Genomic DNA, 27,618 nt, shown 5'->3' on the forward strand with positions numbered 1-27,618 from the left:
AACCCTCTTCCCAGATCATCTCTCGCTCACTCCCTCACTTCCTTTAAACCTTTATTCGAATGTCACCTTCTCAGTAAGGCCTTCCAGGATCATCTTATTTAAGACTACAACCATCTGCATTTCCTTCGGTAGCTAATTCTTCTCCACGGCACTTACCCCCTAAGTGGTCTATAACTTACGAACTGCAATCACCTCCCCTCTCCAGCGTGCAAGTTCTCGAGAGTGAGGATTGTTGCCTGGCACGGCATGGCTCCTCAAGCATGCGCTGAACGGCCGAGGACACGTAGGGAGAAGTCCGCAGCTGCTCTTCAGAGAGAACGGACAACCGGCAGAGTGAGAGACGGGAGGGAGAGATTGCCCTGGCTGCGCCCTGCCCCTGAGGTCTGGTTCTCTCCCTGCCCCGGCTTGTCAGACACCTGCGTCCTTGTCATAAACCCATCCCCGTGCCTTCTGCGTAAGTCTGGGAGAGCCAAAGTTGCTTTTCGCTTCTTGCAGCTGAGTCTTTCTTAACCGCGGTAGCACCCCGTTCCCTCTGCCAGAAATGCCTTTTTCTCCTTGTTCAAAACTCAGTCTCATCTCTTACTGAAGTCAAGCTGCCACCAGCCACCATAGGCTGTAATATATTTCTTACCAAAGCTTTTGTCCTTTGTGTAGGGATTTTTTTTTTTTTTTTTCCTTTTCGGCCCCTAGAATCTAGGATAGTGCCAGGCACGTGGTGAGCGTTGTTCAACGCAGGCCCAGTGAATAAACAAATGGAGAGTGGAGATAGAGGTGGCCTTCAGGGCTTTCAAAATATTGAGTGAATTTGCGATAAGGAGCTGCTCATACATAAATATCAAACTAGACAATTCAGCACAGAGATGGCTGAGATTATAAATAGACTATACATTCCTAGGAGGAAAAGAAAATGAACGTGACTCCCCCCAAATAAATATTTTTTGATACAAACTTGTTTGTGCAATGGCCTCCAAGTACACTACCAGGCAAGCTCAGCCAGAGGTCACTGAGCAGACAAACTCACAGACCAAAATAAAATGCTCGAATCACATGGTTTATAGCAATTTTATATGTAATTGCCAAAACGGGGAGGCAACCAAGATGTCCTCCAGTAGTGAATGGTAAACTGTGGTACATCCAGACAATAGAGTATTATTCATTACTAAAAAGAAATGAACTATCAAGCCATGAAAAGACACAGAGGAAGCTTAAATGCATGTTAGTAAGTGGAAGAAGCCAATCTGAAAAGGCTACAATACTGTATGATTCTAACTATATGATATTGTGGGAAAGGCAGAACTTCAGAGATGATAAAAAGCTCAGTGATTATCAGTGGTGGAGATGGGGAGAGATGAATAGAACACAGAGTGGCAAATCTGTCCCTTCTCTCAATAATGTTATAAACCCAAAACAGCTATAGAAAAGTAAAGTCTCAAAAACAAAATAACCAAACCTATATTCATCTTTGTTTACAGGCCTGAAGTAAGACAACAAAGAGGTGGATGGAAATGTCAGACACATGGTTTGGTTCGTTTCCTAGATGATTTCCTCTCATGAAGTGCGCGGCACTTTAGTGTCCAAGTGTTAAGATCCTCACTTTGCCTAATCAGGAGGGAGTCCCCTGGTGGCCTCAGGGATTTAACATCTTCCCAGCTAAGTCAGACCTATGAATCCTCTACTACTGTGTCTCTTCAAAACATCCAGTAATCCATTAAGGAAAATGCTTTAATTTTCTAGATAAGAAAAGATTATCATCAACGGCTAGTTTTAAGACCACCTTTGTCAGAAGATTAGCTAAATGAGTTTTTTGGATACCCTGAAACAGATGGGAAAATAAAAAAAGGAAATGTCATTTTCCTGTCCTTAAGTTACCTTGTAAACTTGGAAACAGAATAGTTTCATGAAGTTTGGAAGCCTCTCTTTAACCTTCTTATGTACATAGCCCTAAACTTGAGCATATGCTTTATATGTACATATTTTATTTTATATATCTAATTTTTAAGTTTGTCTTAACATACTCCCTGGTCTGAAAATATTTTTGTATCTTTTGTTACCAAAACGAACAAAATCCGCATTAAAATTACTAGAACCACGTGAAAAAGCCAAAGTAATGCAGGTTTTTCATTCTTCCCTCACTTAGGAGAAAAATCTGAAAAACAATTCCTTTATCTACTTCCTGTAAAGAAATGTGTTCAAGATTTTGTATTATTTTAAGCTGTAATAATTTGAGAAAGATCTTTGCTTTACACAACAGTAAAAATTATATATTACACATTAACATACTATATACTGCCATGATATATAATTAATAAAATATTGCCTATCAAAAAGTTTTACCACTGTTTAAAAAAACAAAAACCTGAAAGTGATTTTTAAGCTGTACATTTTCTTCAAAAGAAGAAATTCCTAGCTTTTACTCAGAAAAAAAAAATACATTTGAAAAAGTTTTTCTCTTAGGAGAAATCTGGGATTCACTGCATCATTCATATTTTCTTCTTTTTTCTCTTCTTTTTTTCTAACATTTCTACTGTTTTCCTCTTCTTGGTTGACACCAGGCTGCTTCCTTTTGTTGGCTTATTACTGTCACCAGTTAAACCACAGTTCTTCGTGTCAGGTTTTAGCTGCCTTTCTTCCTCCTGGACTTCATGGCCAGATTCCTTTTTATTCCTTTTGGACTGTTCTTGTTTACTTACTAAAACACAAGAGACAGTGCATTTAAAGACTGTTTTTCCCTTTGAAATAAACACAAGCTGACAATAAAGTAAAGTCATCTGGATCTCCTCCACTTTAATGACTCAAAGAGATAGCAGAGGGCTTCCCTGGTGGTGCAGTGGTTGAGAATCCGCCTGCCAATGCAGGGGACACAGGTTCGAGCCCTGGTCTGGGAAGATCCCACATGCCGCGGAGCAACTGGGCCCGTGAGCCACAACTACTGAGCCTGTGCTCTGCAACAAGAGAGGCCGCGATAGTGAGAGGCCCGCGCACCGTGATGAAGAGTGGCCCCCGCTTGCCGCAACTAGAGAAAGCCCTCACACAGAAACGAAGACCCAACACAGCCATAAATAAATAAATAAATAAATAAATTTAAAAAAGAAAAGATGACTACTATCTTTAAAAAAAAAAAAGAGAGAGATAGATTATTTAGTTTCCGTAAACGATCAATTTCATTTACCAGGAGGTGGTTCTACAGCTGGAAGCAGGCTTTCTTTCGTGTCTGTCACTCTGTCCAGCCACACTCCAAGACATGTCAGCCTGGCATTAGTGTTTACTTCACACAGCAAAGACGGGGAAACCCCCTAAAACAGGAAAGGAAATTCGTGATAACTAACATAGAGGGATTTTAAATAATTACTTTCATTTTTCCATAAACAAGTTACCTTAATTTAAAACTTACACTGTATTTTGAGTATAAAATATACTGTCTAGAAGAAATTTATTATCTTGATTCATGATCGGTTTGACTAAGTCCTTCACAAGAGCCAATTTCTAAGAAGTGCTCCACTAAGGAAAGCGACCATTTTATCGTGTTCATTTCTGGGTTTAACAAAGAACCATGCACAAAGTAGGTACTCAACAAACCACATTCACAGAATGTGTTTATAAGAGAATGAAGAACAACAAACCAAGAATCTGTAAGAGGGAGACTACTAAAGGGAATTTAAATTTCCAATTATCTGTTTCAAAACTACTGTTAGGGGCTTCCCTGGCGGTGCAGTGGTTAAGAATCCGCCTGCCAATGCAGGGGACACAGGTTTGAGCCCTGGTCCAGGAAGATCCCACATGCCACGGAGCAACTAAGCCCGTGTGCCACAACTACTGAGCCCACGTGCCACAACTACTGAGCCCACGTGCCAAAACTACTGAAGCCCATGCGCCTAGAGCCCATGCTTCACAATGAGAAGCCACTGCAATGAGAAGCCCATGCACCACAGGGAAGAGTAGCCCCCGTGTGCCCCAACTAGAGAAAGCCTGCACACAGCAATGAAGACCCAATGCAGCCAAAAATAAATAAATAAAATTAAAAACAAAAAACAAAAACTATTGTTAATTCTACAACTGATCAAAAATTCCCCAATTTTTTTTTTTCTTAGTAATGGCACTATTTTTATTTAACGAAATCTTACAGAGAACATCAATATACAAAAGAGAAGAAAGGAGTGCTTCTCTGATTGAAAGAGCATGAGTTCTGGAAAACTGCCAGCTCAGACTCGCCAACACCAACTCCTGAGGCAGTGCTACGGAGCCCTAACTTTAAAACCATGAATGTCAATCATGCCTGGAAGAGATTTTAAAAGTTTAAAGATCTATGCCTTATGACCCTTAAAAAAAATTCCACCTCACTTAACTCAAAATAGTACTGACAGTAAGACTCGCATTCAGTGTATTTACATTGTGCTGCGACACTGACCTTGTCCTCTTTGAGCTTCCACATTTTGATGAAGCCATCACTCGATGCTGTAACAATAAGATGATGCTCTGGAGTTTCAAAACTGAACATGTCTTTCACCCTAGGATAGAAACAGTAACGCCATAAAAGACCCTTTCTTCCAGAGAGTATGATACTGCTAGAAAGCTTCTATGCACAGTCTCTTGACTTTTCAATGCTTCAAGTGTTTCCAAACTGCTCAATGAACGGTGCCTAAAATATAACATGCTTCACGTCCCCATGAGTTGGTGAGTCATTTTCAGGGTCTAAATTCCAAGATAAAATTGACTGTCAATGATACCTTAAGAAAAAGTTGAAAAGATGATGACAGATAACTATAAGTAATCAGATTATTATAAAGGAAATAAAGATACTTAAAACAAAGCCCCTCACCTCAGGAGAGAAAAGACAACAGAGATGACCCGAGGCCTCCTCCTCCGCATCCGTTTCTCTTGCCCTCAGTGCCGCCACCTATAGTCTAAGCTACTATCATTTTCTTTCTGGACTACGGAGTAAACTAATCAGCCTCGCTGCTTCCATTTTTGCCCCCTAACAATCTTTAAAAAAGCAAATCATGTTACTCCCAGTCTTAAAATTCTACAAAGCTTGGATCTGCTTTAAAATAACATGGGAGAGGGAGGAAGTCGTGGGACATAGATAAACCAATATCCACAAAGGCACTTAGTATAAAATTCAAACTCCTCACCATGACTTGCAAGGCCATGCACCATTTGGCTCACTCTGACCCAGTCACATGGGTCTTCTAGGTGTTCCTAAAATACACCAAGTTCTTTCCTCCCTCAGGCTACTGTGTCTACAGTTCTCTCCTCTTTTTAGAAATAGCTCCTTTATCCCTAAGGTCTCACTCCCCCTTCCCTGATCAACCTATCTAAATAAGTTACCCGTGTTATTCCCAAATCATAATACCCATTTCCTTCCTGTGACAATTACCTGCTTACTCGTTTATCATCTCTCTGTTGCCCCACTACAAGATAAGAGCCAGGAGAGTGCAAGCTCTTGTTGCAGTATTTCATTATGGATGCTCAGTGAATACTTGTTAAATGAATGAATGGCCAAATTTCCTAAGTGTTACACGGCCTTGAAGAATATGTTCATTTCTCAATACAGGAGAAAACTAGGGCCTGTCTAATGATTGCAGTATTCTGAGTATTTACAAAGAGAGATTTCTTAAAGCTGAACTATTATTTAGAAAATAAAAACTAAGAGTTGTCTGAAACGTAAAAGAGCATGCAAATAAAACACATTAAAGTATAACCATCCATAATCGACTTTTTCAAAATTACAGTGGAAACAGCAGAGGCAGAGTCAGACAGAACTGGGTTGACTCCCAGCTCCAACACCTAGCAGGGGGGTAATCTTGGTCCAGTTACTTAACCGTTTACTCTGAGACTCACATTTACCCCCAGAGATACAGTGAGGAAGAGATAACAAACTGGCACAAGACAGAGGTCAATATGTCATTTATTTCTCCTGCAGGAAAAACAAATAGTGTAGAAAGGCGCTAGAAGCGGACAAGGAGAATGAAGTAAAAGGACAAGAGTGGTCAGGGGCAGAGCTCAAGATTGTTTAATTGTTTTCCCCTGTTCAAGTATGGATTGAGATTTCAGGCCTCAAGTCTAATGAAATTATTGGGAAAATAAATACCTTGTGCAAGTGACTAGTCCTGATGACAACGTCACCACTTTTGTATCACTCAGGCCAAGACAACAACATTCCCACTATCCTCTTAGGTTCCAGAAATCATATATATGTAGATATGTCTGACTATGTCTTCGGTCGTTCATAAAAAACATATACCCTGCTTTATGAAGCTATTGCATTTATAAGAGACTCTACACGTACATGCACACAGAGATTAGTGAAAAAAATACCTGTTTTCATGAGCTTTAAATTCAGAGAGGCACATTAGTGAATCACAGTCAAAAAATCTTACGACCTCTTCATCTCCAGCCACTGCAAGGACAGATTCCTAGGAGAGGAAAAAATAATACAATCCGGAATGGCATCCACAATTCCAACCATCACCACACACACTAAACGCCCATCACTGAGTTCCGATCACTTACTGAAAGAAACGTAACAGAAGATACTCTCCTTTCGTTCGTGATGGTGCCGCTGACAGATGCAGTGCCAAGCTGATAGACATCTATTTTGTTCAGTATGACAACTACGTATTTCTCTCCTCTTGGGGACCATTCCACTATGTGAGCATCTGTAAGTTAAAAGCACAAAGCTGTTGTATTTCATGAATAAAAAAGAAACTGATCAGGGTCATAATAAAAATAACAAATATTTACACTGTGCATTTTCACATCCATTATCCCATTCAATCTTCACAACAAACTTATAACATGTATTTTGTGAGTTAAATTGTAGACAATGAACTGGTTCAAAGACTCATTAAGGTCATAGAGCTGGAAGGTGGCAGAGCCACACCAAGAATCCCAATCTGAAGTGGGAAAAGAAATTAACCTAAAGCATTTGCTCTTAGAGGGAACCACCACCATGCACAGAAATAAATGTATATGTACATGCACACAAAAATGTGTGTGTAGGGCTTCCCTGATGGCTCAGGGGTTGGGAGTTCGCATGCCGGTGCAGGGGACACGGGTTCGAGCCCTGGTCTGGGAGGATCCCACGTGCCGCGGAGCGGCTGAGCCCATGCGCCACAGCTGCTGAGCCTGAGCTCTGGAGCTCGCGAGCCGCAACTACTGAGCCCGCATGCCACAACTGCTGAGGCCCGCGCGCCTGGAGCCCGTGCTCCACAACAAGAGAAGCCACCACAACAAGAAGCCCGTGTACCACAACCAAGAGTAGACGCCGTTCGCCGCAACTAGAGAGGGCCCGCGCGCATCAGCGAAGACCCAACGCAGCCAATAAATAAACAAAAAAACAAAAAAAAGTGTGTGTATATATATTCACGTCCCATCAAATTTTCAAATACATTTCAAACAAAAATACTCACTTTGTTTTATGTTTTTTATGAATGCCGATCTTCCTTCCACAAGATTCCATGTTCTGCAAAACAGGAAGCTCACTTACGGCATGATCACCAACTCTGACCAGGTATAAAGGTAAGTTTAAGGAAGACTCAAATGAAAATTTACTAACTCCTTGGCTATTCAGAAGAACTGCCTTCTTTCTTACAGCACCATGTGAAATATTATCAAGCAAGATTAAAACTCGCTCTGTTCCCACAGCACTTTCTTATGTATGCTGAGTCCACTGTATTTTTCAAAAGGTTTCACCTCCTACAACTCTTCTTTTTAGGATCACCCTCCACTTCACAGCTTACGACTGCAATGTAACTTGCATGTTTGAATATAGAGCCTGTCGTTTTTTTTCCATTATGAAAAGGTTCACTAGCTTTCAACCTCTTCCCTTGTGTCAAAATATCATCAAATGACTGACAATGTGAGACAATACAGAAGCAAAATCTAATTACTATAGTAAAAGATGTCCCAGGGGTGGGTTCTTGTTATACTTGGAGAACAAAGACCACAGCTTAGTAAAGGTGCTCTTGGGCCTTAATGACTTACCTTAATGTCTTATCTGTACCCACAGACAGGGCCAACTTGCCAGACGGGTGAATGGAAAGGAAGGTCACATGTCCTCTAAAAGGAAACTGACAGTTAGTCCCCAACTTGACTGGCACCTGGAGACCACCAATGGGCAAGTCTGGACTCACTTGTGAGCTTTAATCGACTTCAGGCACTCCCATTTCTTTGCATCCCAGACACAAATGAGGCCGTCCTCTGCCCCGCTGATTAAGTGCCTGTTGCCGTGGAATTTCAGGCAAGTTATTGTGCCTGTGGAAAACCCAAGACAGGCAGAATTAACATTCATTTTGAGTGCAAACTCCATTTCTGGTTTAAAGGCTATGCTGCAGTAAGTAAAACATCCAATATCTTAATATTACTGAAATATGCCTTAAAGTCTCGGGCGAAGAAATTAATTTGTTTTTCATCTAAGATCATACAGTTTCAACCCTATGCAAATAATTTCAGCAAAGAGTTTCTCTAGTTGTAGATACAGGTTTGAACTAATCAGTTCACTTTCTTGCTTTACATCCTCATAATCATAAATTTCGGAGATGGCTGGCTAGGATAGTTTGAGCAGAAGTCAAACAAAACTAACCAGCTAATCAGTGGAACAAACCAAGATGTACAGCCATATGACTTCTACTTTCCAAACAGTGAATTAGCTACCCAACCATCCATGATGCAGTTATTATTCCTTCAGAGCTATTTTTTTTTTTTTTACAGATGTAACTTTATTTATTTATTTTCGGGTGTGTTGGGTCTTCGTTTCTGTGCGAGGGCTTTCTCTAGTTGTGGCAAGCGGGGGCCACTCTTCATCGCGGTGCGCGGGCCTCTCACTGTCGCGGCCTCTTGTTGCGGAGCGCAGGCTCAGTAGTTGTGGCTCACGGGCCCATTTGCTCCGCGGCATGTGGGATCTTCCCAGACCAGGGCTCGAACCCGTGTCCCCTGCATTGGCAGGCAGATTCTCAACCACTGCGCCACCAGGGAAGCCCCAGAGCTATTTTTGATTTGACTTCTACACAGTTCTTATTCACTGTCATAAGAATTTATTACAATTTCATAAAAAACGTTAACACTCTCTAATTATGCCTTCTGTATTCTCCTTCCATGGTTAACAAATCTTCCTACATCTTTTCAACTTCTTTACAGAACATCGCACTCCCTTCCACTCAAACTGAAGCCTGGATCGCCCATGAATTTCCCCTACAGCGCTCCTCAAATGTTAAAAGGCTGGAGTGAGGTGAGGCGATGGAAGAACCCAGTACTCAATCTCCCAAATCAGTCCTCAAGTAAGATTCCTTATCCTTTGAAGTTTGTGTCACCCAGCTCAACTGCCCTAAAGTTGAGGAGTCGGCAAACCACTGTCTGCCGGCCAAATCTGGCTGGTGGCCTGGTTTTGTAAATGCAGTTTTACCGGAATACAGCCATGCTCACTCAGTTACAAAACGTCTATGGATGCTTTGGCGTGGCCCAAGTGAGTAATCTTAACAGAGACTGTATAGCCGCAAAGCCTAAATATTTACTATTTTGTCCTTCTCAGAATAAGAGTGTGAACCCCTGGGTCATTACTGTCCATCTGCACACCTCCTGGTCAATCCCTTACACTGCCCTTTATATTGAAAGAGCCAAAGATCTGTGAGGAATACTTCTGCACCCCCAAAAAGCACTAATAATATGTGGCCTCATGGACTCCCTTCTCCTCAAAGTGGGAGACTTTAGCCACTTTGCCCATGTCTTCCTCCTTCCCTACTTCTCATTTTGGGAATTTTGCTTTCCCACATCGTCTACTCTTTCTTTCCACGACTCCATTTGTTCCCTGGAAAAGAGCTTATCTATTACCAGCTGTTAGAAAAACAGGATTTGTACCAGGAATGAAGGAAATCAGGAACCCTATTTCATTCATCCCCTATCCAAACTCTTTCTAAGTCCCTTCTTGTCGAACACCGGTACCGATGGGTTTGGACAGACTAGACTTGTTTAACTTATTTCCTCCAAGCCTAAGGGAGAGAGAAGGCTTCCTTGCATGAACTGGGATTAGGAGACAGAGAGGAAAAGGAACGTACGTTGAAATCACTCAGAGCTGAGCTTCTGCTGAAAAGCGAGACACTTGTCAAAGTAGCTAAGGACCATCTAATATAAGAAAGACGTTGATCACTCTAAATTTACTGCTAGAAACCAATGCTTGGTGTGAAACTTCTGAAATATATGAAAAATAGTGTAAGAAAAAGGGTACCTGTCTTTATCTGCCTTTCGGTGCAGGAAACTAACTTGCTTGGCTGAGTTTCCTCAAACTAAGTATGTGTTTAAGTGATTCTACTACCTTAAGTTCTTTCTTCCTTTCCCCTTTCCTTCTGGAACACATGTGAAACCCCTCCTTCTCTGTCCCCTGGGAAAATGCAGTGAAAATAGCACATGTTGTTCAATACTGGGGAAAAAGATTACCTGTTCAGTCTTTCTGTCCCTTGGTCCTCCCATTATCCCGGTCAACTGCACCACCGGCGTGGAAAACACAACCGTGGCTTGCGGATCACCCCCCCGACCTCCTCAACTCCAGTAACCTTCGCCTCCTCTGTACTGCGTCCCTCCCGCCTACAGCCCGGACGCTGTTACCAGCGAGAGCTTTCCCACGTTAACTCTACGCTCTGACCACAGCCTCACATCGTCCCAGCCCTTCTTCCACTCAATCCACCTGCTTTTTTTACTCTGGAGACCTGCAGACCCTTGACACCCTATCGTCTCTAGGCTGACAACCTACTCTTTCTCTGAAACCCTCAATTCCCTTGTACATCGATCCTTCTCTTGCACACACCAAGTGACCTTCCTCTCTCTCCAGAAACGCCTGCAGCTTATTGCAAACAGATGCTAGTCTATCCACAGCCTCCAGCTTCAGTCAGACAGGCCCTCGTCAGTCCTTCACTTGTTCCTGGCACCTCTCCCAATATCCAAACCACGAGCACTTTCCTCAGCGCTGCTGCCTCCTTCTCGTTCAACCCCCAACCTCCGCCACTCAAGGGCCCCCGAGATCTGGGCCCCACTACTTCTCCAGCCACTCCCACCTCCATTTCAATCTTCTCAGAATACCGAGCTCCCCACAGTTCCCCAGACACAGCAGTGGTTAAAAATACAGGCTCTAGGGACTTCCCTGGTGGTCCAGTGGTTAAGAATCCGCCTTCCAACGCAGGGGACGCAAGTTTGATCCCTGCTCGGGGAACTAAGATCCCACGTGCCACAGGGCAACTAAGGTCACATGCTGCAACTACTGAGCAGGCAAGCCACAACTAGAGAGCCTGCGGGCCGCAACTAGAGCCCATGCACCCTGGCGCCTGCGCACCACAACTAGACAGAAGCCCACGCGCCACAATGGAAGGTCCCACATGCCGCAACAAAGATCCCGTGTGCCGCAACTAAGACCCGACGCAGCCAAAAAATAAAATAAATAAATATTTTTTTAAAAACCCAGAAAAAGGGCTCTAGACCTAGGTTCAAGTTCTAGTTCCAGTGTTTTGTGACTCTGGGCGAGTCATGTAACATCTCTGAGCCTAGGCTTTCTCTTCTGTGCACTGACGGTACAACTACACCTTCCTGGCATACCACCGGGTACCTGATACCCCCTCGATAAAGTCAGCTACTCACGGGATGCTACCACCTGTGCCCCTCACACTGCCGGCTCTGCCTGCAATGTCCTTTTCTCCACCTTGCAAGTTTCACCTAGCCAACAACTGATACTTTTCTTATAAAATTATTCAGGTGTCATGTTAAGGAAGTTTTCAATGAAAACTCGCTTCCTCCTCCTTGCCCTCTAGACTAAGTGCCTCCCTTCTGTCCCAATACAGACTGTGAATAACTTAAGGACAAAGAACCACATTTTTTCCATTTCTATATTTCCTAGCACAGAATCTGCTATGTATCACACACTTAATGAATTGTTCATCTGAAGTCAAACTGTAAAGTAATAATACCTCAACATTATTGTCTTGAAGAACAATGTTCTTACCGTTGTGATGCACTAGAGCCCCATGGTCTATCTTCTTTTTCATGTCATAAATGTGAATGGTTTCATCTTTGCTCCCAGTGACTACAAAACGGCTACTGACAGCCACCGCTGACAAGGAGGCAGTGTGGGCATGGTGAGTGAAGTCGGCCACAGGAGTCCACGTCTGCTAAAGAGTGACACGTACAGTCAGTGCCATGCCACGATCGCATCGCAGTTCTCTACGAAGAGATAAGTGGTTTCACGATCTACGAAAACCCTCAACGGATCCTACAAATGGAGAAGAGACTGTGCAATGAAAGGTAGAGTCCCACAAACAATCTGAGAATTGAATAAGGAAGGTAAAGCAGGAGATGGGAAGGCATCGCTGAGTATCAAAACAATTATGAAGACTGGGCGACAGGGACTTTAAGGTCCCATCCAAACCCTTAACTCCTTAATATATTTACTTAGATGGGACACTTCCATACCATTCATTCCCTCAAATGTCCACATCTTGATGTGAATTTATTCACTCAAATACTGAATGACTACTATGTGCTTGGCACCATTTTAGGCAGTTGATACAGAGCAGTGAACAAAAGAAAAAGTCCTTATCCTAAGGGAGCTGCCATTCCTGTGGGAAGGACAGACAAAACACAATATGATGTCACACAGAGATAAGTATCAATATAACAACGCCTATAAAGAAAAATGAAAAGGATTTGCATTAATACCAACATAAGCCCTAGAGAATGACCAATGATGAGGTCTTGAGAACTCTATGCTTGCTGCCATGCAACTTTTGGATTGGATAAGCGTGACTGGTTGAGTGCGAAGGATGACGGCTGAATACACACACACGTACCTCACAAATTAAGGGAGATGCATCAAGAAGTATTAGCAAAACAAATAAACCAACAAAGAAAAAAATTCACCAAACTTGTCTGAACGCACTTAGGAGGTGTTATTGCAAATTAATTCCTAAAAACGACAGCAGGATAGTCCTTCCGTCAATCAGGACCCAGGGGGCCTCTTTTGCGTAAAGGTACAACATTCCTGAGGAGCTGCTATGGCCATAAGTCAAAGAATAACCTTTGCTTGTGCATATTACAGAAGGAAGGCTGGTCATCTGGGATATTGCCTGACTAGATTTAGAAGCAGCACCGGGTAATGGTTAAGCGCTTCAAGCATCAGAGACACCTGGGAATGTGAGTCCGAGGTCTGCCACTTAATAGCTCTGTGGCCTTGAACAAGTCGCTTAACCTATCTCAACTTCTGGTTCCTCATCTGTAAAATGGGAATAACTGTATCTGCCTCAGAGCGGTGCTGTGAGGACTACTCTGTGTCTGCAACACGGAACGCAACGTAATTACAGAAAGAACACAATCAGCAGCAGCAGCTTTGAGTATTCAAAACACGTACCTTTCAGCCAAAGGCAGGTTAACCACCAGAGTAGAAAACAAAAGAAACAAAAACAGTCAGTCAAGTCATATAGTTCCCATTTTCTAGTTAATTCAAAACTGACACTTTGACTTCTTCATAAACAAGTACTCAATGAAATAGGTTTCTGGGAAACACCTAGGACTGCTTAGGGGAAAAAACCAGCACAGGACTAAAGGTTAAGGGATCTTGTTTCTAGTCCTGGGTATGTCCTAACTATCTGCTTGACTACTGCTAATTTACTTAACCTTCTAACGCACACACCCAGTAAAATTCTTACATTTTGGTGTAATTTTTCTGCATGTGTTTGCCTCCCTCATCCTCTCCTCCTTATGTCGGGAACATCTCCAGTGCAGGATCCATGGCTTTGGCTTCTTTGCACCTTCACTGCAAGTACTGGCCTCACCGTAAGGGCCCAATAATGAAATGGTGTCACTTCATCTATGAGGAGTTTTTCCTGATTTAGCTCAAATGTTTTGTAAAATCCCGGAACATAAATTCAGTGAAAGAGCGAACTGTCCTTTCATTAAATCCTGAACACCTCACGAGCTGTCAACTTGGATTCATAATCTACGGCCCATTGGCCCGTTTGCAGAAATGCCAGCTTCCTTCGTGCACCGTAGTCGGAATATTTACTACGAAACACAGACATCATCTCGTCGTATGAAATGCCTTCTCCGTGTTTTAAAAGGCTAACATGTATTTTAAGTCTCCTGAGTTTCGTCACCGAATCCCTAAGATATCAGACGGTGCGCTCCCTTGCGGCGCTGCTTTACCTCGGCCGTGTGGGAACCAGACCCGACGGCGCCCGCCCCACCCGCGGCGGCTCCTCCGCGCGCGGGCTCTCACCTCATGGTCGCCGCTCGCCTTGGGCTCCAAGTGTACAGCGAACCCAAAAAGGACCTGCTCGTAGCAGCCAGCTACCAGCTCCATGCAGCAGCGCACGCGCCTCCTCCGAGAGCCCGACTCAGCGCAGACCGGTAGTGACGAAAGCGGATGCAAGGGGTAGGAAGGGGTCCTTCCTGCGTCGGCGCTCACGTTTACGTCAAGACCGCGGGGCTGCCTTTTAGGCGCCTGCATCCGTGGGAGGGATTTCAGGGCTAGAAGATCACGCGGAATTTCCAAGAAGGGAATAAGGAAGGACGCCCCATGACGAGATTCTCATTTCAAGGAGGAGAAAAAAAAAAAAAACCTGGGGACTAGCAGGCATATTCTAGGGAGCCTTGAGCTAGGCGCTTCTGAGGCGAGTGGGCGGGACATCCTCTGCGGAAGCCCCTCGTTTCCGGGACGTCTACGGAAGGGGCGGGGCAGCCTCCGGCTTGGGTGGAAAGTGTATGCCGCGCGGTTGGTTAATGTGGACCCATGTCTGTAGTGGGTTGTGATAGCGGGACAGGAGTTAGGTCTCCTTGTTGTTTAGGAAGCCGAGGAATGAACTTTTCTCGTTCACATTCTCTGTAACGGGGCAAGGAGGGGTGGCATTTAGGGTTCGCCGTTATCAGAGGAGTCCGATTCCCTCGTTCCCGCGCGGGCTCGATAATCTCGTCCTGCACACCTTTCCTTGCAGCCAGGTTATGGCTTGTCGAACTCTGGGGGCAAATTGGCCAACGTTGTGGCACATCCTGGGGAGGGAGGAGGACCCTTTACTCGAGGGGAGTAAAGACATTTCTCGAGGACGAACGGTATATAGTCATCCTTGGTCAGGTTCCAGAAAGAAATCTCATTTATTTCCGTTTCACCATCCCCCCCAGGTTAGGTGCAGAGTCAAACGTGAATAAAAGCAAAGCCCTAATTGGGTTTGAGGTTTTCACGAGATACGGAGATTCAGAGATGTGTTAGGACAGCTTCGCTCAGACTTAACAATAGAGTAAATCTTGGAGCGTAAAAATAGTCTCATGAACGCCCTAGCGGGTGGATATGACGGATAGGAGGTTGACACACAGGTTGGTGTCGACCCTTCAGCCCCCATATGGATTGTAACACATCCTATAGCTCTTAGACCCTCTTGTCTCTGAGGACATTTGTTCACCGGTGTTCTGAATCGTCAGTCCGTGTTTTACTCAGGTTTGTTTTAATTGATGCTGGTTTGGATACCGTAGAAATGATTTCATTTTGGTTGCTTTGGTTGTCCCTGCAGCGCAAGGGAAGCCTTGTCTTCTGTGTGCTTTGGCGACTCCATGTGTAAGGACTCCTCAGGCACTGAAATGCTGAAGTCCAGCTCATTCTCAGCCTCTTGAAAACTAGTTTCACTGTTTGGCAATAGAGGCACCCATGAGAGAGAGTGCAGGTTGGGTCCCAGACCACCGCAATGACATGTCACACGAGTTCTGTGTTTTCCCAGTGTATATAAAACTTAGGTTTGCATTATACTGTAGTCTATTAAGTGTGCAATACCATTATGTCTAAAAAAATGCACATTCCTTAATTTAAAAACACTTTATTGCTGAAAAGTGCTAACCATCATTTGAGGCTTCGGCAAGTCCTAGTAGTAATAGCAAAATCACTAATTACCGCACAAAATAGAATAATAATGAACAAGTTTGAAATATTGCGAGAATTACCAAATTGTGACACAGAGAGACGAAGGAATCAAACACTGTTGGAAAAATGGTGCTGATAGACTTGCTCCATGCAGGCTTGCCATAAACCTCGATTTGTTTAAAAAAAAAAAAAAGCAATATCTGTAAAGAACAATAAAGCAAAGTGCAAAAAACGAAGTATGCCTGTAATTCCTTCCCTTTGGGCTAGTTATCTCATTAGGTTACCAAAAGGCACAAGTTGTTTTACTATTTAAGTTATTTTCCTATTTACTGCTTGTTAGTTCTGGTGGTTCTTCCACCAGAGAACCACTAAAGTCAGAGGAATGTGAGTTTCTGGAGTGGTTGTCCCCTGGGCATGGGACAAAGAATGAGTAAGCAGGGGCTTCCCTGGTGGCGCAGTGATTAAGAATCCGCCTGCCAATGCAGGCAACACGGGTTCGAGCCGTGGTCCGGGAAGATCCCACGTGCTGCAGAGCAACTGGGCCCGTGCACCACAACTACTGAGCCTGAGCTCTGGAGCCCGTGTGCCTAGAGCCCGTGCTCCGCAACAAGAGAAGCCACCGCAATGAGAAGCCCGCGCACCGCAACGAAGAGTAGCCCCCGCTCACCGCAGCTAGAGAAAGCCCACGTGCAGCAACGAAGACCCAACGCAGCCAAAAATAAATAAAGAAAATTTTTTAAAAAAAGAATGAGTAAGCAGGACATTTCTTGAAGTCTCGTATTTTGTCTTTAAATGTATGACTTTTTACATATCTTTATTTTAATGGGAAGTCATAGTCACTCATCCGAAAAGGAAAAAAAAACCCACTTTTTTCTAAAACTGTGTTTCAAAATCATGTGCTTTATGTATTTTGATGCTTCTGAAATCCCCCTGGTGCCCTGCCTCATTACCCCAGTGAAGTCTCAACTGCTGTTTGAGAAGAATTAGTTCTCATTTGAAATTAATTTTAATGTATCACGATAACAGGATAATTACTACGGTCAGCATCTTTTGCCAGATTGCCACATTTTATTTTTTTTTAATTAATTTTTATTGGAGTATAGTTGAGTATCTGTCACATTTTAGAGAAGAACCTTGTGGGTTTTGCTCCAACCAGGATTCTTTTAGAATCTAGTTGGTTCTAGAATGAAAACCATAATGCAAGTGACATAAACAACTCAAAATGGTTTACTCCTTTTCTTTCTTTGTTTACTGTTAAAAATTAGTGGAACCAATCATAGAGCTTAGAAGACCTTAGAGCATCTAGTCAAGGGGTTCCTAATCTGGGGGAGTTCATGGATAAGTTTTTGGGCCTCTGAATGCCCTGAAATTATATGCAAAATTATGTATGTACATTTATGGAGAGCATTGATAAAATTTTATTACATTTTCAAAAAGATTAGTGCCTCTAAAGCTAAAATATTCTAATCCAGTCTGAGGTTATAAATGCTGAAGTAGGTCCAGAACTCTTTCCACACACCTAAGTAACAGTAGACCCTGGTGTTGCTGCTGCCTTTTACGTTTCCTTGGGCTCTAACGTTCTCTTTAACGGAGAAGAAAAGTGGTTTTTCATTGTCTAAAGAAAAACACACAATACAATATCATATATCTGCTCAACTGGATTCAAACTGAGCATACTTCCTGCCAAACCTCCTGTTCTCTTTCCAAACTCAGGACGTAAAAGCCATTCAATCTCATTCTTGTGAAAACAGCAGTTACCAAGTAACAACCAACCTTCCAGAGATCATTAACTCTAAAGCGCAACAGGATTTCTAGTTTTGCATTTAAATTATTGATAGAAAAGCTTCTTACACTTGAGCCATGCATTGATTTATTCATTCACTCAAGAAATATTTATTGAGTACCTGGCTTTGGTTCGCTAAAGAAAAAAGAGCCAGTTTTCCTTTTCGCGGGTGGGTGAGGGTGGTGATAAGGTGGATATACTGAGCTAAAAGCAAGATACAGTGGAGAGAAATTGGCCCTGTTAGAAATATCATGTGCGTCTAACATTCCCTCTTAGTTACCTTCTCTTCACAGTGTGACAGGCGGCAAGTCTGTTAAATTTGGGGACTCTACCGAGCTTGCATGTGCTTGTATTCTCAGAGGACTTTGGTCTCCTCTGCGCGTGGAGCAAAGTAGGCTACTTCCCCTGGACACCAGCCTGAGAGAAATTTGCTTCACCTGCTTCATGGGAATAATCCCGGTGAGCTTTGAGAAGTTTGCACTTGAGGCTGAGATCAAGGAAAGATTTGTGAACCCTTCCTTGTCACCATCATCTAAAAATCGCCTGAATGTCCATCTTCATCTCTGGAGCGTTGCTCATGGCCTTCGGTGCCCTGGCTCCTGCCGTCTTCCTGGGTGGGTTCAACATGCCCTGTTGACCTCCCCTACAACCCCAGCCTCCTTACCACCTTGTCTGAAGGTTCAACTCCCACATTCCTTTCCAACTACAGCTCCACCCCTCTCACTCATTCATAGCCAAAATTCCGATGTTCTTTCCAAAAAAAATAAAGTCAGTCCCAAAATAAGAGGAACAAAAAAAGATATTAACGTTTTTATGAAAGAATCTTAACTGATATGTTGAATTTGATTTCTACGTTGCTCCAGTATTTAAGAATTTGTCTTTTTCTAAAAAAATACAACAAACTGATGAATATAAAAACAAAAAAGAAGCAGACTCAGATACAGAGAAGAAACCAGTGGTTACTAGTTGGGGAGGGGAGGGTACAAACTATTGGGTGTAAGACAGGCTCAAGAATGTATTGTACGACACAGGGAATATAGCCAATATTTTGTAATAACTGTAAATGGAAAATAACCTTTAAAAGTTGTATAAAAATTTTGTAAAGAAAACAGAAACAAAATAGTTTTTTTAAAAAAAGGAATTGTTTTTAACCTTATATAACTTAACAGTAGTGGCTTAAACAAGACATTTATTTATTAATTTATTTATTTTTTTGGCCACGCTGTGCAGCATCCAGGACCTTAGGTCCCCTAACCAGGGATGGAACCTGTGCCCCCTGCATTGGGAGGGCAGAGTCTTAACCACTGGGATGCCAGGGAAGTCCCAAGATAACTTGTTTCTTAAGTGAAAGGTATCTGGAGGTAGGTTGGTCTAGTGCTGGTACAGGGACCCCAGTCATCAGGGACCCAGATCTGTTCTCTCTTTAAGATCCTGTGTTTTGGGAATTCCCTGCGGTCCAGTCATTAGGACTCAGCGCTTTCACTGCCAAGCACCCAGTTTCAATCCCTGGTTGGGGAAGTAAGATCCCGAAAGCCGCGCAGCCAATTGAAAAAAAAAAAAAAGATCCTGTGTTTGGTTGTGTGACTTCTTTTTTTTTTTTTTTTTTTTTTAATGAGGATCTTGAATCAGATGCGTATGTTTGATTGATTGATTGATTTTGGCTGTGTTAGGTCTTCGTTTCTGTGCGAGGGCTTTCTCCAGTTGTGGCAAGCGGGGGCCACTCTTCATCGCGATGCGCGGGCCTCTCACCGTCGCGGCCTCTCTCGTTGCGGAGCACAGGCTCCAGACGCGCAGGCTCAGCAGTTGTGGCTCACGGGCCCAGCCGCTCTGCGGCATGTGGGATCTTCCCAGGCCAGGGCTCGAACCCGTGTCCCCTGCATTAGCAGGCAGATTCTCAACCACTGCGCCACCTGGGAAAACCCGGTTGTGTGACTTCTTCCTTCATATCACCTCATAGGCCAAGAGAGGTGCAGTTATTTTGTCTTCAGCCATCACATCCGTAATCTCAACACTAGGCCTGGGGGAAGGGTGGAGGACAGAAAGGCCTCCTTCCAGCTAAGCAAACTCCCTCTGCCTACGCTGTCCTCAATCCCCTTGTGATAGTTCGATTTACATTTATTAGCCAGACTTTGGCCACCTGGACACGAGGCCTGTTGCTACCTCCAAATAAAATCAGGATTCTGTTATTTTTTTAAAGTTAATCAATTTATTTATTTTTGGCTGTGTTGGGTCTTCGTTGCTGCACATGGGCTTTCTCTAGTTGCGGTGAGCGGGGGCTACTCTTCATTGAGGTGTGTGGGCTTCTCATTGCGGTGGCTTCTCTTGTTGCGGAGCACGGGCTCTCGGCACGTGGGCTTCAGTAGTTGCGGCACGCGGGCTCAGTAGTTGTGGCTCACGGGCTCTAGAGTGCAGGCTCAGAAGTTGTGGCACACGGGCTTAGTTGCTCCGTGGCATGTGGGATCTTCCCGGACCAGGGCTCGAACTCATGTCCCCTGAACTGGCAGGTGGGTTCTTAACCACTGCACCACCAGGGAAGTCCCAGGGTTCTGTTATTAAGGAAGAAAAGGAAACCAGATATTGGGTGACCCCTAGTGATGTGTGCACAGCTGCTAATCAATAACATCTCCCTTGAACACGGGGAAATTCCCTAGAGTATAAGCTCCACTGTATCACTAATGCCAGGCACCCACCTTGCATATAGGAGGAGCTCAGTAAATGATGGGTGAATGATTGAATGATTTGAATTCAACATGATGATTATTTTTCACATTACAGGTAAATATAGACTACATTAAGTATTTGAATAGTGTAATAGTTATCAACAAGCTACAAGGAAATGGCCAGACCCTAAGTGTCCCTGTTTAGACTCAAAAGTTATCTTCTTACATGTTGACATTTTGTGTAGCCTTGCTACTTAAAGTGCCTGGGAGCTGGCTGGAAAGGCAGAATCCGAGGCTCCACTCCAAATCTATGGACTCCGGACCCACATTTTAAACATGCTCAGGTAATTTGAACCTGCACTGAAGTTTAGGAAGCACTGCTTTGTCATGCTTTAAAAAACAAAACAAAACAAAAAAACACACAGAATCACAGAAATATTTCTTTAAAATTTTTTCCTGCACTTGCATTAAGGTAGGGGTGTGTGTGTGTGTGTGATGTGTGATATACCACTTCTTCCCACCAGCTGGTTGGGGTAAAGATTTCAACCTGCAGAGGATGTTTTAAAAAAAAAGTTCAGGGACTTCCCTGGAGGTCCAGCGGTTAAGACTCCATGCTTCCAGTGCAGGGGGCATGGGTTCAATTCCTGGTGGAGGAACTAAGATCCCACATGCCTCAGGGCGCGGCCAAAAAAAAAAAAAAAAGTCCGCTAGATGCTGGTTCCAATAGTTATTCTTTGCAGATGATGGAACTGAGGAGGGAAGCATCAAACTGTAGTCTTTGTGTTAAGGTTTTAGTGATTAAAAGTGACTCCCTTACATATTATTGTAGGGGGGAGGGTGGAGACTTCTGCGTGCTTCACAGTTTCCCAACTCACGCTCCCTCTCTGGCCCCTCACCCCGAACCTCCCCCCTCTGGCTGGCTTTCCCGGGCCTGACAGTTGCGGGAGGGGTCAGGCAGCTCAAAGCCCGCGGAGGTTTGCAGGAGTTCCCCCAGGTGACCCCAATACACTCCTTCCCAACCCCACCCACTCCTTAACCCACATGAAAGTCAAGGAATTAAGTACCTGGCCGAAATTGACACTGCAGGTAATTCCTATCTCGGAGGCAGCTGTAAGAGTTATTTGTGGGGTTGAGAGGGTTTAGACCAGGAGCTGGAATTTTTGATGCAGGAGTCAAAAGTGTGGATTTCCGATCATTTTATCAAGTGTCTGGATAAATGGCTGAACAAGAGAGTTTTGCAGGTTTCAGCATAGCGCAACAAAATAATTATTACTGGTACTGGCAAAGGTGAGCTGATTTTTCCTACTCTGAACGAAAAGGAAGACCGATGGTGTTCTGTTTCTTATACAATGTGGCAATTTACAAACTGTTGCTTTGAAAATAGGTGTGCTTAAAACAGTGAAGGCGGAAATCATCCTTACTTGTAACATCTGGGAAAGAAGAGGGAGTCCTGGGGTTTTGAGTGATTCTGCCTTGATGGGTGATGTCATTCCTGTCCTTTCCCCTCTGCTCTTAGAGTGAAGGCAGACTTCCATTCCTGCCAGGGTTACCCCTTTGGCAACTGGTACCAGCGGCAGCACAGATGTTACCCTCCTTCTGGCTGTAGCTGCGGCTATGGAACGGACGGAAATGGACCCAACCTTTATTCTGTGCGTGAGACCTCCGGATACCCAGTTGAAACTTTGCTTACACCCAAGGTATCTCTCCCTGGCATTAATACTGTGTGGTTTGGGTGCCCAGTACGGAAACATCTTTTTCCTTTCCTCACGCTTCCAGATCTTCTCATTCAAATTCCCACAGCCCTGGCTTCTGCTCCCTAATTTAGTACCAGAGAGTAAAAGCTGATGACCTGAGACATTTTGACTTGCAAACAATTTCAGTCCTCACTGTTTTCCAAAAATAAAGTAATAGGTTGGTGAGGTCTGTGCAGGAATTCTTGCTACTGAATTGTAGCTTAGCATCATTCAGTAGATTTTACCCTTAAACACTTAATATTGGACAAGAGGTACTTTTTTTTTTTTTTCTGTAGCAGCAAACATTAACACATTTTACTTTTTTGATGACTAAAGTAACATATTTCTTTAAAAGAGGTATTGGAGTAAGAGAAAGCCTCCACCACCCCACTCTCTTCCCCGTTCCGTCCCCACTCTCTTCCCCGTTCCGTCCTCACTTAGAAGAAAACATTGTTCAAGTGGATCTATGGCCTCTAGATTTTACCTTCTACTCTCACTAAATCACTGTGAATGGGCTTAATTTCTGTTTGGGGAGTTCGGGGCGCCTTGGCTAGAACGGACAGTGTCGGATAGGCTTACTAGTTTGTTCCTTGCTTGCTGCTGTTATGTTGCACCAGGAGAGCTTTCTTTAAAAGTTGCCTATTTGGATGTGCTGTGATTTTAGCTCATCACTTATTGACTGACATTTTAAATGTTTTCGGTGCTTTAACAAACTTCCTTTTACCTCTTTTCAAGAATTTGAGTGTTTTTTGGCTAAGGGAAAAATTCTAGAAGGGGAAGTTCTCGATTAAAGGATATGACATTTAAAATCTTAAACAGGAAGCTTCTTTCCAAAAAGCCTGCCTGAGCTTACACTTTCCATCAATGGTATGGCTTGCTTCTCCATGATTTTCTGTGTGTGATTAGCCAGGCTGACAGGTGAGGAAGGCATTTGTCTTTCATTGAGGGCAAATAACTTTCAAATGTTTATTGGTATCTGTGCTCTGTGACTTCATTGATGTCCTTTGTCTACCTTTTTCCTTTTGCCTTGTGTCCCCCCCCCCTTTTCTTGACTGTGTGAGATATTTACATAATAGGGAAATTAGCACTTGGCAGTCAAAGTGTTACAAATTTTTTCCCCCAATTTGTGTGCACAGTAACACTCTGTGTGTGATAGCCTTGGCTTTAACACCTAAGCCTTCAGTTTTTAAAACGTGCATTTGCTTGGTATTTTTTTGCCCAGACTTTCATTTCCAATTTTTCAAGCCTGTTTTTTGGGGTTTTCTGGCTGTGCCTCGGTGCTTGCGGGATCTTAGTTCCCGGATCAAGGATTGAACCCAGGCCCTTGGCAGTGAAAGTGCCAAGTCCTAGCCCCTAGACCACCAGGGAACTCCCACCTGAGGTTTTATCATATTTTTCTTCTTTCACTTCTCTCTTTTTTGTGCTCTGTTGGAGATGGTCTGACTTCCTGTGGTTAACTTTGTATCTTTAAATAGAGAGGTATAGGTTTGAGTATATTATCAACTTCAGAAATTAACCAATTATGCAGTGGGTGAACTGAGTCCATAGAAGAAAAGTCACAAAGGAGGAGCTTCAGTCAAAGGCATCTGGCTTCTCTGAAGTTTTGGGGAATTAACTGGCATCCTGGGGCCTGGGCGAGGAACTAGACAGCAGGGGCCCTGGAATCAGCTGTACGTCCTTGACAAAGGCAGGTTCCCAGCCGGTGCCTGCAGAGAGGAGTTGTAAAAACTTGCATTGCCCCAGGAGAGCCCACAGAGTCTGGAGTAACTAACCAAGATTTATTTTGGGAGTGCTTCTGGAATTTACTTCTTTCCTTACATAAGAAGATAATTGATTGGTTTGCTTTTCTGTAGCCTCTGCACTTCCTTAAGCATCTACTGTCCTGGTCCTTAGCTGAGACGTGGGGTGGGGGGGTTGTGATTAGAAGGCCACGAGGGGTATGTGCTCATGGAGGCTTTGCAGATTGTCACCTGGAAGGAAGGGCAGAGCTCCAGGTGGAGAGTTGGGTGCCTGTTACAGTACCTGTGGAGTCTGATGCCAGTCTCCCTGCTGTCTGGTTCCTCGCCCAGGCGCCAGGATGCCAGTTAGTTCCCCGAAACTTCAGAGAAGCCAGACGCCTTTGTCTGATGCTCCTCCTTTGTGACTTTTCTTCTATGGACGCAGTTCACCCATTGCACTTATATCATTTAAAGGCTCTTTTAATCAAAATTCAAAGTAAAGTTGATCAAAAGGGAGTTTAGTGTATATTATTTTTGAGAGCTAAATTCTTCCAAGAAAGTGAGTAACCCTTTAAGTAAAATTAGTTTTTTCTTAACATACTGATTTTCATTGTAGGAAACCACAGCTCTGGCTGAAAACCAAGATGAAGATTCACTAGAAGGTAACAGAAACCTTCTGTTGCCCTCGTTGAAAACAAAACTAACCCCTTTTCCAGGTTCCTCATTCACTCAACTAGCTAGAAACTGAGAGATCCTACTGGAGAATTCCAGTGTAGGTCTCCCTCTGTTTCTGAATTAATTGCTATAAACAATTTATTCACTTATATCAATCTGTTAACTAAATAGATAAAGCAGCATGCTTATTTTTCAAAGCCCTGTCGTAGGGATTTAGTTCTGGCTCACTCTTTGGCATTGTATCTGCCCAAGTCCTCATGCTAGAAACTCAAGACTGCTCCAAGTTTAATGCATTTCCAAGTCCTGTCCGTTCGTCTCCACATTATCTCTCAATTCCATCCATTTTCTCCATCTCTGCCACCATCTAGACGCTCATTGAGTCTGGTAGCACTACTTTTTTAGCTTCAATTTCTATTTTTAAGTTTATTGAAAGTAACACACAATTTTAAAAATTTAACATTAAATGTCTGCAATATTTCCTGCTAATGTTTTTTTAAAAGTTCTAATTTTAAGCCGTTTCTAATATGTGTCCTGTAAAACTGTATTTTTTTTTTCATATGTGTTATTGGCTTCTGCAGATCCAAATCTTCATTTGAATATTGAGGAGTTAAACAAAGAATTTATGGTGGAAAGTGAAGAACTCTATGACTCTCTCATGAATTGCCACTGGCAGCCTCTGGATACAGTTCACTCTGAAATCCCAGATGAGACCCCCCAAAAGCAAGATGTTCATTAAGCTACCCAACTATCACATTAATTGTATCTTGTTTTGTTTTTGTTAAAAAAAAAAATTCTCCCAGGAATGTATTGGATTCTGTATGCAAATACAGATTTCCAAGACTTAAATGTGATGGAGATGAGAGAACATAATTTAAATAAATTTTACCAGCACATTCATTTCCGGAAGTGTGGTTACATTATGGTTTTGTTTGTTTGTTTTTTCATTTTTTGGCTGTGCCACGAAGCACGTGGGATCTTAGTTCCCCAAACAGGGATCGAACCCACGGCCCCTGCATTGGAAGCACGGAGTCTTAACCACTGGACTGCCAGGGAGGTCCCAAGTATGTTATATTATGTAAGTGCCAGAGGAGGTCTCAGAACTATCATGGTAGAACAGGCTGCACAGTTAAGACATTTGAAAATAGGTTTCCTAACACAACATTGTGAATCAATTTTAAAAAAAAGATAATAGGTTTAATATGAGATGGGCCTGACCTGAACTGATGGTGGCATTAGCTACTCTGATATAATTTGCTGCATTCCTCTATTCACAGACAATACAAGGTTTCTCGCCTGCATCTGGTATAGAAAAATGTAGATTAGAACTAGATGTTTGATTTCCTTTTCCTGACCCTCAGGCTCTCTTATGAGAGAACTAGACAGCAGAAGACAATGGAAACTCACTTGTCACAGTTGAATCCTCAGCGTGGAAAAAGTGTGCTTGATCAAAACAGATGATCAGCCTTCTAAGATAGAGGAATTGGACTCCCATAAACACCAGTTCTGAAACTTCAATGCATATGTTGACTGTGTCTCTTATAAAATATGGGTTCCTTTTTTTTTTTTTTTTGGTCCTGAAGGTAAACGCCGTGTCCTGTTGATTGCTTTGCCATGGATGGGTACTTAAGGAGACCCCTGGGACTGATCTGAGTGACCTGAAGGCCTGAAGACTTGTTACTTAGGTTAGTTAACCAGACTCTGTCCATAGACTTCTGTTTTGAGAGTGTTTAATACATGCTAATCCTTGTCCCAACGAGGCTCAAAGAGCTAAATCCAACAACGAGAGCTGGACGGACTGTAAAGGAGCTTGTCCTGCCCTATAGCATAGGACAGGGTTTCTCAAGCTTGGCATTACTGAAATTTTGGGCTGGACACTTCTTTGCTGTGGAGGTTGTCTGTGCAATGTCCTGACCTCTACCACTACACGCCAGTAGCATGCCATACCCCAGTTATAACAACCAAGATGTCTCCAGACATTGCCAAGTGTCCCTTGGGGGTAGAATGCCCCCAGTGGAGAACCACTGGAATAGCGCAATGAATCTCAAACCTTAGAGGGCATCAGAACTGCCTGGAAGGCTTGTTAAAACACAGATTCAGTAGGTCTGCATGGGACCTGAAGATTTCAGTTCTAAAAAGTTTCTAGGTAATGCTGCTGTTGATGGTACAGATGCCACACTTTGAGAACCACTGGCATTGGGAAATTCCTAACTGGTTCAATCTAGTTCTACCTGGGACAATGGTAAGGTTCTCCATTCATGTTCCCCATCCCAAAAGAAGGTGTGCAAGGCCCCACTTTCCTACAGAGCCCTGACCTGTTCAGGTATCCATCCTCCTCATACAGCCATGTGCTTTGGGGGCCAGCATCATATCTGGCTCTAGGGAATGGCTCTTGTGCGATCTGAGACACATGCAGTGGTCCCAATCCTCTTGCTAGAGATTGGTTTAGGTAGAGACATATGATAAAATTCTGGCTAATGAGATGTGAGGAGAATTTTTCCTCATTTTTAAAAAAAATTTTATTTATTTATTTTTTATTTTTGGCTGTGTTGGGTCTTCGTTTCTGTGCGAGGGCTTTTCTCTAGTTGTGGCAAGCGGGGGCCACTCTTCATCGCGGTGCGCAGGCCTCTCACTATCGCGGCCTCTCTTGTTGCGGAGCACAGGCTCCAGACGCGCAGGCTCAGTAGTTGTGGCTCACGGGCCTAGTTGCTCTGTGGCATGTGGGATCTTCCCAGACCAGGGCTTGAACCCGTGTCCCCTGCATTAGCAGACAGATTATCAACCACTGCACCACCAGGGAAGCCCCCCTCATTTTTTTTTTTTTTTTTTTAAATATTTATTTAGTTATTTATTTATTTTTGGCTGTGTTGGGTCTTCGTTTCTGTGCGAGGGCTTTCTCTAGTTGTGGCAAGTGGGGGTCACTCTTCATCGCGGTGCGTGGGCCTTTCACTGTCGCGGCCTCTCTTGCTGCGGATCACAGGCTCCAGACGCGCAGGCTCAGTAATTGTGGCACACGGGCTTAGTTGCTCCGCGGCATGTGGGATCTTCCCAGACCAGGGCTCGAACCCGTGTCCCCTGCATTGGCAGGCAGACTCTCAACCACTGCGCCACCAGGGAAGCCCCCCCCTCATTTTTTAAAAGGAGGAACAGAAGACAGATACCTTCTCTTTCTCTG

The 27,618-nt window shown here is 43.6% G+C and overlaps 2 protein-coding genes across 3 annotated transcripts; one reads left to right on the plus strand and one right to left on the minus strand.

Annotated features, from left to right (window-relative positions):
* Positions 1 to 1,043: 1,043 nt before the first annotated feature.
* PAK1IP1 (PAK1 interacting protein 1) lies at positions 1,044 to 14,389 on the minus strand. 2 transcript variants are annotated; one of them, XM_007173938.2, is made up of 10 exons: positions 14,249 to 14,389; positions 11,981 to 12,143; positions 8,133 to 8,253; positions 7,984 to 8,058; positions 7,410 to 7,462; positions 6,511 to 6,656; positions 6,316 to 6,413; positions 4,406 to 4,505; positions 3,170 to 3,293; positions 1,044 to 2,689 (listed from the first exon to the last, which is right to left on the minus strand). In XM_007173938.2, the coding sequence occupies exons 1-10, from the start codon at positions 14,330 to 14,332 to the stop codon at positions 2,481 to 2,483; spliced, it is 1,173 nt and encodes a 390-aa protein (XP_007174000.1). In that variant the 5' UTR covers positions 14,333 to 14,389; the 3' UTR covers positions 1,044 to 2,480. The 2 variants fall into 2 exon arrangements, with proteins under 2 accessions (XP_007174000.1, XP_007173999.3); XM_007173937.3 differs by having other exon boundaries at positions 11,981 to 12,146.
* A 7,147-nt stretch (positions 14,390 to 21,536) lies between these two features.
* On the plus strand, positions 21,537 to 25,182 carry C10H6orf52 (chromosome 10 C6orf52 homolog). Its single transcript, XM_007173936.2, has 4 exons — positions 21,537 to 21,607; positions 21,837 to 22,017; positions 24,388 to 24,433; positions 25,025 to 25,182. The coding sequence occupies exons 1-4, from the start codon at positions 21,537 to 21,539 to the stop codon at positions 25,180 to 25,182; spliced, it is 456 nt and encodes a 151-aa protein (XP_007173998.2).
* Positions 25,183 to 27,618: the final 2,436 nt, after the last annotated feature.

The sequence above is a fragment of the Balaenoptera acutorostrata genome, chromosome 10 (assembly GCF_949987535.1).
Source record: "Balaenoptera acutorostrata chromosome 10, mBalAcu1.1, whole genome shotgun sequence".
Taxonomy (NCBI): domain Eukaryota; kingdom Metazoa; phylum Chordata; class Mammalia; order Artiodactyla; family Balaenopteridae; genus Balaenoptera; species Balaenoptera acutorostrata.